Source organism: Nelumbo lutea, chromosome 1, assembly GCF_056320005.1.
Source record: "Nelumbo lutea isolate HS-2025 chromosome 1, American lotus-T2T, whole genome shotgun sequence".
Taxonomy (NCBI): Eukaryota; Viridiplantae; Streptophyta; class Magnoliopsida; order Proteales; family Nelumbonaceae; genus Nelumbo; species Nelumbo lutea.
Window position 1 is genome coordinate 5,858,326 of NC_142684.1, and position 12,588 is coordinate 5,870,913.

The window sequence follows — 12,588 nt, forward strand, 5'->3', positions numbered from 1 at the left end:
CCTCTGCATCCAGGTCCTTGGGTTTCACTACTGATGAGGTAGAGGTCCTTAGCTGGGCTTTAACCCATCTAAGGACTAATTCTCTTGCTTACACCTCCCTTGCCAGATTAGGTATTGTCTCTGCTTATAGTGCAACTATTTCTATTGACTCTACTTCTTGGATTGTTGATTCCGGTGCAACTGACCACATGACACATATGTCCTCTTTATTTTCTTCCTAACAATTGTTGTCTGGTCATGATAAGATGAGAGTTGTTGACAGTTCTCTCTCCACCATCTCTGGGAGGAGGGGGGTTGACCTAAGCAAGGACCTCTCTTAAATCTGTTCTACATGTTCCCAATCTTACTTCCAATCTCTCATCTGTTTCAAAGCTTACCAAGAATTTGAATTGTAGCATAACTTTCTTTCCTACTCATTGTGTCTTTCAGGACAGATTGACAAAGAGAACGATTGGGAGCGGTCATGAGTATGGCGGTCTCTACTATCTTGATGCAGTCATCAGTTTGGCCTTACAAACATCTGCTGCCAGTAGTCAGAATAATGAGGAGTCAATAGCTAGGTTACACTTGTGGCATGCTAGGCTAGGTCATTTACCTTTTTCATCATTGCATGGGTTGTTTCCTGAATTATTCAAGGGTATTTCAAGTCAAAGTTTAGTTTGTGAAGTGTGTCAGTTGTCAAAACAATGTAGAACTCTTTATCCAATTTCTAGTAATGAAATTCAAGCTTCTTTTGATTTGGCCCATTCTGATGTTTGGGGCCCTTCACCTCTTGTTTCTGTAAATTTCGTTACTTTATCAGTTTTATTGATCACTATTCACGATGCACATGGATCTACTTGTTAAAAGGACGTGATGAAGTGTCACGAATAACCATGGCATTTTGTAAAATGATTGAAACTCAATTTGACAAGAAGATTAAGCAATTCTGGTCAGACAATGCTGCTGAATATTTTGAAAGATCCTTGAACATGTTCATGGAGGATGCTGGCATGCTACATCAGTCATCTTGTGCTAGTACCTCTCAACAGAATGGGGTTGCTGAGCGCAAAAATAGACACTTATTGGAGACCGTTCGAGCTTTACTATTTCAGCACAAGGTTCCCAAGCACTACTGGTCTCAAGCAGTCCTTACCGCATCATATCTAATAAATCGGATGCCATCCAAGGTGTTGGGTATGAAAACTCCTTTCTCTGTCCTTTGTCCTAATCTTCTAGACTTTCCTCTTCCACCTAGAGTCTTTGGTTGTGTATGTTTTATACATGTAAAGGATCCAAAGAAGACCAAGTTGGATCCTTGGGCTACGAAATAAATCTTTCTAGGGTACTCTCCTACATAGAAGGGTTACAAGTGTTATGATCCCGTCACCAAGAAGAAATATCACAAAAGATGTGGTATTTTTTGAGTCTCAATCCTATTTTCATTCTTCCCAGAATCCTCTTCAGGGGGAGACTAGTGGGATGGAAGATGATTCTTCTTCCCCCTCCTTTTTTGTGCCTCTTTCTGCCTCGGGCCTTCCATCTTCTCCTCCTGATCCTCCTAGTTGTAACATCCTGGGTGAACCTAGTGAGGCTCCCATTGCGCCTGTTACCACTCTTGATGCTGCAGATGTTACTGAGGACACCAGTAGGCAACAAAAAGATATAAGAATCACCTACAATAGAAGGAAAAAAGGCCCTCTAACTCATGGCAACAACCAATCAGACTCGGATCATTCTGTCTCAGCAATTCCATGTAATCTTATCACTCATACTTCTTATTTGGATCTCCCTATTACTCTTCGTAAGTCTACCCGTTCTTGTACTATCCGACACTCCATTGCTGAATTTGTTTCTTACTCACGTTTATCTCCTCGTTATTATTCCTTTGTGTCTTGTTAGAGTTAGCCGAATAAGGGTAGATTAGTCAACTCACCTTTGTTAAGTTATGTGCTCATGTGGTAGTCTTATTAGAGATTCTCTATCCCATACTTAAGTAGGGGCAGTTTAGTCTTTGTACAATTAATTAAAGCCTAATCACTATTAAGAGGGCGACTGATAGGGTTTAGCTATCAGGTTCGACAGTTCTTTCATCTTCTTCTTCTTCTTCTCTTTCTTTTTCTCCTTACTAGTTCAAACTACTGTAGCAACAGTCGAAACATGTTTGCTCTCTCCTCCGTGCATGTCCCTACTAGGTACTCAGAGGCAGTGTCTGACCCAAGATGGAAAGAGGCTATGAATGAAGAAATGAAAGCCTTGATGAAAGCAAGGACTTGGGAATTAGTGGATCTACCAGAAGGGAAGAGCACTGTGGGATGCAAGTGGGTGTTCACTATAAAGCAATTGGAGGATGGGTCCATTGAAAGATATAAGGCCAGACTTGTGGCAAAGGGGTTTACTCAAAATGAAGGGATTGACTACAAAGAAACCTTTGCTCCAGTCGCGAAGCTCAACACAATCCGGGTTTTATTGTCATTAGCTACAAACTTCTCATGGGAGCTACATCAGTTGGATGTGAAGAACGCTTTCCTAAATGGCGATCTACGTGAAGAGGTATTCATGGATCCTCCACTAGGTTATGGTTTTGATGGGAAAGTGTGTAAACTGAGGAAAGCATTATATGGTCTTAAGCAGTCTCCTCGGGCTTGGATGATATGGTGGTTACTGGGGATGATCTGGAAGAGATAAAAAGATTGAAGGAGTTCTTGGCTTCTGAGTTTGAGATCAAAGACTTGGGCCATCTGAGATACTTCCTTGGGATTGAAGTTGCTAGGTCACAAGAGGGCATCTATATATGTCAACGGAAGTATGTCCTTGACCTTCTAGAGGAGACAGATATGATGGGGTGTAGGCCAGCAGATACTCCAATAGAATAGAACCATGGCCTACAGGAATCAGTGGGAGAGGACTACCTTGATAAAGAGAGATACTGAAAGCTGGTAGGGAAGTTGATATATCTGTCTCTCACTCGACCAGATATTGCTTATGTTGTACATGTTGTCATCCAGTTCATGCACTCTCCAAAGATCCCTCATATGAGAGCAGCGGAAAGGATTCTTAGTTACTTGAAGACTTGCCTAGGAAAAGGAATTCTGTTCAAAAAACACAATAAAATTGAAATTGAAGTGTATACTGATGCAGATTGGGCTGGTTTTGTTGGAGATAGGAAGTCAACTTCTGGGTATTGCACGTTTGTTGGGGGGAATCTGGTTACATGGCGAAGTAAAAAGCAGAATGTGGTTGCTAGATCAAGTGCAGAGGCTGAATATCGAGCTATGGCTCATGGTGTTGCTGAACTACTGTGGCTTAGGACCCTTGGTGAGTTCGGGATAAAGGTCGAGTGTTCTCTCAGGCTGTACTGTGACAACAAGTCTGCCATCAACATTACAAATAATCCAGTGCAACATGATAGGATGAAGCATATTGAGATTGACCAACACTTTGTTAGAGAAAGAATAGTCTCAGGGGAACTCTGGATTCCTTATACTCCTTCCGAGATGCAGATTGCAGATGTGCTAACAAAAGGACTAGCTTCTACGAAATTCTTAGACTTACTTGGCAAGCTAAACATGACTGACATCCATGCTTAGCTTGAGGGGGAGTGTTGGTTCGGCTGATTTAGTGTCTATGTTAGTCATATTTGTGTCTTAAGTCATTAATTATTGGGCCTAAACTTGTTTAATGTTTTATTTGTCTAGGTGTCCCATCACTAATCAGGGGCATTCTAGTCCATTCATGTAACATTATTTGGTAAACATCTATATAAGATTGTAGGATCAGCTGAAGTAGTTGAGCCGCCATTCTCAAACTTTCTTCTCTTCTTCTTCTTCTTTGGCTGCTGTGTTCCAGCAAACAGAAACATCATCTACCTTTGAGTTAGGAACATCAAAACCATGAAGAATAATAGAACTATTTGGACACTCGGGTACTTGTTTAAAATAGGAGACCTATTCAAGAAAAATAAAATTTCTTGAGATACACACATGATGAAGAGTTAGATCATAACAAAGACCCTTGTGATTACAATTGTAACCTAAGTAGGCACACATAGTAGATTCAGTTGACAATTTGATGTATTCATGTAGAGGGAGGTGAACAAAACAAACACAGCCAAAGACATGTAGAGCTAAGTAATCTGGAGGACGATGATATGACTGTTGAAAAAGAGAAACATTGGAAAGAGTAAGAGAAGGCCGACTATTTAAAGATATATCAAGGTAGCTAAAAGATCAACCTAGAAAGTAGGGGAAACATTGGAACCCTGAAGACTGACTATTCACTTTGCTATACCATTTTGTTGTGGTATGCTAGGACATGGTTGTTAAAGAAAATTGATTGTTGGGATAGAAACCATATGAGCTCAAAAGATCTTGAGATTGATTATCCATGTAGTCTCCCCCTAAACTTGAGCATGATTTTAGAAAAAAAAAAAAGAGTCTCAAGCATAGACAAAAAGAAAAAGTAAAATAAGGAAGAGTTTCACTTTTCTTTCTTGAAAAACCGATTCATGTAAATGAGTATTTTACTCTTCTTTTCTTTCTCAACCATACAAAATATTTGAATCCCGTTCGAGATAAGATGAGTATTTTACTCTTGCTTAAAGAAACATGTAATATAGGATTTTGTTGAGGACTCAAAAGGGGGTAATTTACTCTTCTAAAAAGTAGAATGAACAACTGCAGCTAGTTTATTGGTACAAGGGTGATGCAAACAACGATGCCAAAGATGTTAAAAGGTATCATGAAAAGTGAAAAAGAAGCAAAAAAACAATCATTTGATGAAGAGTTACAATCAAATTCCAATGTAAAGATACGTCCAACCTTTAGACTCCTCCATGTCACTCTCTCAATGAGTTAGTCCTCAATCAAACAACCACTACATGAGAAATGAGCATCATACCCATTGTCAACAAGCCGTTGAATAGAAATCAGATTGGTAGTGAGTTTAGGTACAAGAAGTGTGTGCTTTATTGACAATGAGCCAAAAGGAGTACTAGAAAGGGTCAAGTGTCAATAGCAATTTGAAGTTTATCATCATTAGTAGTGACAATTTAATTATTACCAGAATAAGGAGTGTGACCTGGCTAGGTGAAACACATGTCGTGATTTGATGCTCCAGAATCAATGATCCAAAGAGGACTAACAGGAGAACTAAAATAACAAGGCTTACCAAAAAGTTGTGCTGTCAAAAGACCATAGATGCTTGAGGAATATGCCTTGAAGAGGACCAAGAGGTTGTAGAAGTTCCAGAAGAAATGCGTTTCATCTATAGTGGCCTGATATTCTTTGTATCCCTTCCTCCCCTGAAATGATTTGGCTCTGCATTCCATTCACCACTTTCCCTACCCAAAAATTCCATTTCTTATAGTGTGAAGCAATGTGACCATATTCTTTGTATTCATGACATTGCACGCAAGAAAAATCTCTAATACTAGTTCCTTTGCCATTAGAAGTTTGTGCTAGAAAGGCTACATCAGGTTCCTTCAACAATTTCCTGAGAATAGCATCCATATCATCAATAACACCCCAATTGGGTAGGTGCAACTGCATAGCTTTTCATTCCTTGTTAATCTTCTAAAACTTTTGGTTAAAAATAAAATTATTAATGAAATATATCATCGGTAATTTTCTTATCCCTTTGAGTATGCATTAATATTATCATACTCCATCTTGAACTTCTTTTTATTGGAAGATAAATAAAATTAAATTAAAACCAAAAATAGGATACAAGAAAAGTTGATAAGCAATCACCTGAATGAAAAGATACAACACCCAGAGAACGTCTGACTAAAGCTTAAGACACCCAGATATGCCAAACCATCCCATCAAAACCAGACCCACAAAATCAAACCCCATACAATGCGGAATGAAATGACATGTAACAACAAACAAGCACAAACATACACCCATACAATACCCAAAGCAAAACAAAACTATCCCCAACTTATACCCATAACGAACCTCAACAAATGCTGAATCAGCAAATCTACTTGTTAGTTTTTTTATTATCATCTTCCTGTTGTCTTCTGACTGCACTTCTGAGATTCCTTACTTTCTTGTTAGGTCCAAGGCCAAATATTCCTCCTTTTATCCTTGCAAAACCTTTGAAACTGGTATCTGCTTTTGGCTTCTCTTACTCTTCTGCGTTTTGAATCTTCTAACTATATTTAAAGTTCCAACGGCTTCTTTCATCTTCCCCTTCTAATTCTGACCCCTAACCGTAATACCCTCCCTCTCCACATCCTCCTCCTTGATGTTATTCTCATCACCTCCATCATACTTTTCCACCCCTTGATTTATTAAATTACTTGAATTGCAATCAGCCACTGTATCTTATTGATTTTCGACCTCCCCATTTCTTTCCTCCACAGACCTGAAGGCTTCCTTCGTGTATTCTTCCCCTCCTAAGAAAAATAGACCCAGAATTCTGCTAGCTTCCACTTCCTTATTCACTACTTTTTCAATGTCGCAAGTACCCTCCACCTTTTGTGTCTCATCTATCATCGGATCACCCTCACTTTCCTCCCCTGGGTCCTCCCCTGAATACAATTTCAGTCCCCTTTCTCTGTTTTATTCCAAGGGAAAAGTTCTGTATCTTTTCCTTTTCAACATTCTGACCCCACCCCCGCTATTGTTTCCTGTCCCCTTGCTTCCCCCTCCTCATTTCCTGCTCCTTTCTCCACTCCAGATGGAACTTCTGGGCCACATATGTTTGCTGATATACTTTCTTCAAATTATCCACATGGATCTCGCTGTCTGAAATCCCCAAAGTTGATAGGCAATAGTCATTATCAATTGAACCCCACAACCAGGAATCGGTTTGAGTATTATCAGCCTCCCACTTTTCTATTTGCTAAGCAGACTTCTCATCAGGTTGGGCCTTTGTCCCATCAAGTAATTCCCAAAGCCTTGTACTTTCACATAAAATTGAAACTGGAATAGGTACATGCTATAGTTCTGTCCATCAAACCGAACTGAGATAAGTTCAAACTTGCCAGGGGTCATTTTGGGTTCCAAATCTTGCTAAACCAGGCTGAAACTCTAGTCATTAGGGCAAATATTTATCATGAGGGATCAGAACTCTCAACCTGATTGTATTTCAGTTCTTAGAACCCGGAATAGTAAGGAAACATCACAACTAGAGTTCTAAAAACAAATCTGGTCCAAACCAGAAAATTCTGGTGTCAAATATGCTTCAATGTGGAGTCTAATAAACTCCTACAACCAAAAAGTATCGAGCTTGCACAAGAGTAGGCTGAAAGGTCATAAAAAATGGCATGTAATCTAGATTTTCCCCCTGAACACTGAGATATGCAAGGAGATCAGAACTGCCCTTCTAAATATCCTGTTTCTTGGCTGAAAGAAGAAACCACAATAGAACCCCAAAGAGTACCCTAAAAATTTGACAAATATATGTAGTTTTCTTAAAATACCTCCTAATAAATCTTTATCAACAAGAAGACTTCTCACGAGGATCTAAACAGCTTCACTCAACTTGGCGTGATCAACTCTGTGAACAATAACAGCAAGAAACCTAGAGCAGAATGAACAACTTCTCTTGCTTCCTCCAAGTCACATATCAGCAAGAATCATGGACAGATTACAAGAGCCTTATCATATGGACATATTACATAAAGAAGAAGGATACCCCCATCCCCAAAGAGCACATTTTATTGGACATGCCCAAAGCTATGTGCAATTATATATCCTTATCATATGTCATATGGACAGATTACAAGAGCCTACATGCATCCTATTGTAATACAATGAGATCCACCAATAAAATACATGAATGGAATAAAAATAAAATACAACCCTATTTACAATGAAAAAGAAAAAAAAAAAGTCTTCTATATGATCAGTCCAGAAAGAAATACAAAAATTCACCCAGTTTCAGTTCCCAACCAAGATGCAGATATGCAGAAAATAAAATTTTGAGGGATCAATCAGATATATCCTCTATCCTGTTCTCATACCATGTAGTTTATTGTGGAAATATTAGAGAAGAGAGAAGAGGGGAGAAAAGAGAGATAGACAAGAGAATGAAAGAATCTTTGTTGGACTGGTGTTGTCCACTCTATTGTTATATTAGGGTGGCTTAATAAAAGGTAAAAAGATTACTATACCCCTCCATGCGATAAAGTACAAATTCAACAAGAACTTTTAAAATATGAAAATGATTATTACAAATTATACTATAAAAAAACTAAGTATAATTGAAATTTAATTAAACACAAATTTTGAGAAATGACTTTTAGCTTCAAGAACTCAAGATAAACTCATAAAATAATCATTACATGGGATACCCATGTGTGTATCCAGGATTTTATGAAATGGAGGGCCATATCCCCGTTTCCCATATTCATGTCCCTATCGGTATCCATATTTGGCATTATGGGTATTTACTTAGTCCATGAACTTGAGTAGGCTGGACAACAGCTGACTTACCTATCCTTTTCTTTCTTCTTTTATCTCCAAATGGATTTTTCAATCCCTTTATTGCTATTGCTTATGATCCTTTTCATCCCTTTTTTTTGTATCACTAGGTTGGTGCTGGCACAAATCCACTAGAAGGAGCAGCACTGGGAATGTCACTTCTGGAATCTTTTGCTGAAACTCGTGCCTTATTGACAATAGCCACAACGCATCATGGCGAGCTCAAAATTCTAAAATATAGGTATTTGATGTCAGTTCTAAAGATGGTGCTGTTGTTTTGAAAAGTCCCTGTACATCTCATTTGAAGATGCTGTTTTGAGCATTTGTTTCCAGCTGGCAGGCTATTATATAGGCTGTAACCTTGAAGGTTTACGGTAGCTTTTCTTTTACAGTAATGGTGCCTTTGAGAATGCATCTGTTGAATTTGATGAAGTGAACTTAAAGCCAACTTATAAGATACTCTGGGGAGTTCCAGGTTCTCTCTCTCTCTCTCTCTCACATACACGTACACACACACACACACACAACATTGACTATGGTTAATTTGTGCAATACTGGGTGCTTTGAATGCTATAAATGCTTAAAATATCTAAGTTTTTCAATGATACTAGATTGCATATCAACTCCTCTTGTACGTATTTGTGACATCTGAACATGCTTATAGTATCTGTTATCCCTAAAATTTGTTTTATATGCAATACTATTTTCAGTTGGGAATGATCACAAGTCTAGTCATTATAATCATGGTTTAAAATGTCCATAAGCCTCCTAGTATTTCCATGACATATTCCCAATCGATAGGTACTGAAACTAAATTTACTGGAATAGACATATTCCCCAGGGAAAGCTACCAGTGCCATGTGGAGTACAAGATATTACAACATTAGGTGGCAACAATATTTTAGATATGTGAAGTAGCTAAGTTATTGCCCACCTAATATACCTGATTAACACTTTGAAACAGGTCAAAATTCTTTTCTATCATGAAGTTAGATCTTAGTTTTTATTTGTATAATATATTATTTGGTTGAGTATTTGGAACAAGGCAATAATTTAAAAGGGTCTACCTATGCCTCTGTATCATTACATAAAATAGCATAATAGCATTCTATTTTTTTACATATCACAATGCTTCCACTATGTTTACAATTTTTAGAATATTTCCATATGCGTTTTCTGATATTTCTTACATGTTTTCAATATTTTGACAACTGATATTTCCACTGATACTGACATTTTAAACCTTGATTACAATATATGCTGAAAACTTGTAAGAATCATCAAGAAGTCAAACTTATTGACGTGTAAAAACCTGAATTCATGCTATCATAAACTTGTGCAACTTGGGATGAATTTGTGACCACTGGAATTTGCATAGTTTCCAAGAAAACTAAACTTTCTGCTGTTTCTAATGTTGGTACCCACACAATCATATATTTTATATTTGCATTATACAAGTAATAGACAACTTTAAATTTATATGTTAGGTTTCTTACAGTTAGATGCTTCTTATTGGGAACAGATAGCCTCTAGCTCTCTTTTTTACGAAAGAATTGATGATGGGTTTTCACTGCAGGACGTTCAAATGCAATCAATATTGCCAAAAGATTAGGACTACCTAGCATAATTATAGAAAATGCTCGTGAACTATATGGAACGGCTAGTGAAGAGATTAATGGGGTAATGTTCAGTAGTTTATGGAAATGCTTTAACACCTTTGGTGCTTCTTAATTATGAACTGCTAAACAAACATTAGATATGAAACCATTGTCCCTCATTGCAATCTAACTTAACCATCATATTTATATTGTAGGATGTAAGGACACATGAAAGCTACAGCTATAAGTTTTTGAAATACAAAATAGTGAAAATTTTGCTAATGTGCCTTTTTTATTGTTTGCACTGATCATAGATGAATTGAAAAACACATTCAAGAAGCCCCATGGTGCATGTTGTTTGTGGATGGCATTGTTTTAACTGATGAAAATAATACCAACTAATGATGACTCAGTTAGCAAGGTCCTTGGCTGATTGTATCAGAGGCATAGGATCAAATCCCACTGTTATTAAGGTTGGGGGACCATGGTTGTGGGTGACAAGCTACCCCCTATTGTTTAATGAAGGATTGAATGCAAAATTAGGTATATAACAAATACCTCAGAAACAAGAGGTTTTAAAATAAGTAGGAATAAAACAGAAAATGTGTTATGTAAATTTTAAAATAATAGGAGTACAATTCACGTCAGAGTCAATTTGGAAGCGACAAAGAAATCTGAAAAGGGTGTGTCAAGCATACCACACGCCTAAAATGATTTGAATTATATATCAGAGAATTACATAAAGGATAAAGGACCATTGTACCCTTCTCAAATACAAAAGAAAAGACTGAAAACAAAATATGTTAAGTTACTAATCCAAAAGAAACTAGTGTTATCCTTTAATGATATGTTATGTATCCTTTACTTCATGCAGGTAATAATTGATATGGAAAGGTTTAAGCAAGATTTTGAAGAGCACATTCGTCAAGCGCAACACTATCTAAAGTAAGAATCTTATTGGTTTAATGGCATGTTTGAGAAGAAACTAATAGTGTGTCATATAATGGTGTGCTAATGCTATGTGATAAGGATAATGCAGTTATTTGGAAATAAAACAAAATTGTGTTGGAAATATGCTAAGGAAAGACTATTTGACCTGGCTATTACGGAAACACCTTTGCTTGTCTGTTGATTAAAGGCATCCAATCAGCTTGTTTGTCTAGTGGGTCCTACATGGGATTTATTGTTTCACATTTCAGTTCAAATTTTATAAACCATGTCTACTTGTTCTCTCAAACACACTATATACTACAGCACTTGCATTACAAAAGCGACTGAATGCTTATGGTACATGAATATGTATAGGCAATGGGTTTTTGTAGCTAGGCCATTTCATGATCTTCCCTAAATGACCTAGGAGTCATCCATGTGGTAAATTATTTTGGAGTGCAAAAGGAGTTTCCATATTCCTCTTCCCAGTTCCTACCCTTCATTCATGAAAAGAAATTTCCATAAGATACATTGCCACATTCCAAATAAACCCTCTTCCATGAACAACTTTAATTGAAAGCAATGTTCTAAGACTCAGACTGGACACAAAAGTGGAATCTTTACAGGGCCACAGGTCAAATGGTTTGACCATGAGTCACATAAAAACCATATATAATAGATTTTATAAGCTAAAATAGACTTGTAAGTGGCAACTAGATGGTCGAAGTGTTTTTTTATCTTATATAAATGACCAGGGTTCAAATCTTTCAACTTGAAATTTTTCAGAATTGGGCCCTCAACAAAACAAACCAGCCCACTCAACACTCCCCCTCAAGTTGGGAGTAAATGTCACACATTCCCAACTTGCGTAGATCATGCTCCAGCTTGTTCTTTGCAACACCCTTTGTGAGAACATCAGCGAGCTGCAGATCAGAAGCAATGTATGGAAGTCAGACTTCTCCAGAAGATACCCTTTCTCTGATAAAATGTCTATCCACTTCAATGTGCTTAGTTCGGTCATGCTGGACTAGGTTATGCGCAACGTTAATTGCTGCTTGGTTATCACAGTATAGCATCATGGGTTCTTCTGCCTGCACACCAATCTCTTCTAACAGAGAACGGATCCAGAGAAGTTCTGAAACTCCATGCGCCATGGCCCTGTATTCGGCTTCAGCACTTGATCTTGACACCACTGTTTGTTTCTTATTCTTCCATGAGACTAGGTTACCCCCAACTAGGGTGCACACTCCTGAAGTTGATCTCCTGTCATCAAAGCATCATACCCAATCGGCATCTGTACAAGCCTCTAGTTTCAACTGTCCATGATCAGTAAACAATATGCCTCTTCCTAGATGTCCCTTCAAATAAGCAAGGATCTTGTCAACTACCTCTCAATGCTGGACTCGTGGGGCATGCATGTATTGACTTACTACACTCACTGCATAGGAGATGTCCGGTCTTGTCATACACAAGTATAGCAGCCGACCCACAAGTCTCTGATATCTCCCAATGTCCTTTACCGGTTCACCTTCTATTGCACTGATTTTATGGTTCTGATCAATAGGGGTGCTAACTGCCTTTGTTCCAAGCTTCCCTGTCTCTTGAAGAAGGTCCAAGACATACTTCCTTTGAGAGATAAAAATTCC

The 12,588-nt window shown here is 37.9% G+C and overlaps 1 protein-coding gene across 5 annotated transcripts in view; it reads left to right on the forward strand.

Annotated features, from left to right (window-relative positions):
* Window positions 1-12,588, forward strand: part of LOC148873317 (DNA mismatch repair protein MutS, type 2) — a 106,941-nt gene that overhangs the window by 61,020 nt on the left and 33,333 nt on the right. For all 5 annotated transcript variants that reach the window (XM_088963674.1, XM_088963670.1, XM_088963671.1 and 2 more), the window contains 4 exons: window positions 8,525-8,655; window positions 8,807-8,889; window positions 9,991-10,094; window positions 10,887-10,957. In XM_088963674.1, coding sequence (XP_088819800.1) covers window positions 8,525-8,655; window positions 8,807-8,889; window positions 9,991-10,094; window positions 10,887-10,957 — 389 coding nt within the window. The remainder of the gene's footprint in view (window positions 1-8,524; window positions 8,656-8,806; window positions 8,890-9,990; window positions 10,095-10,886; window positions 10,958-12,588) is intronic.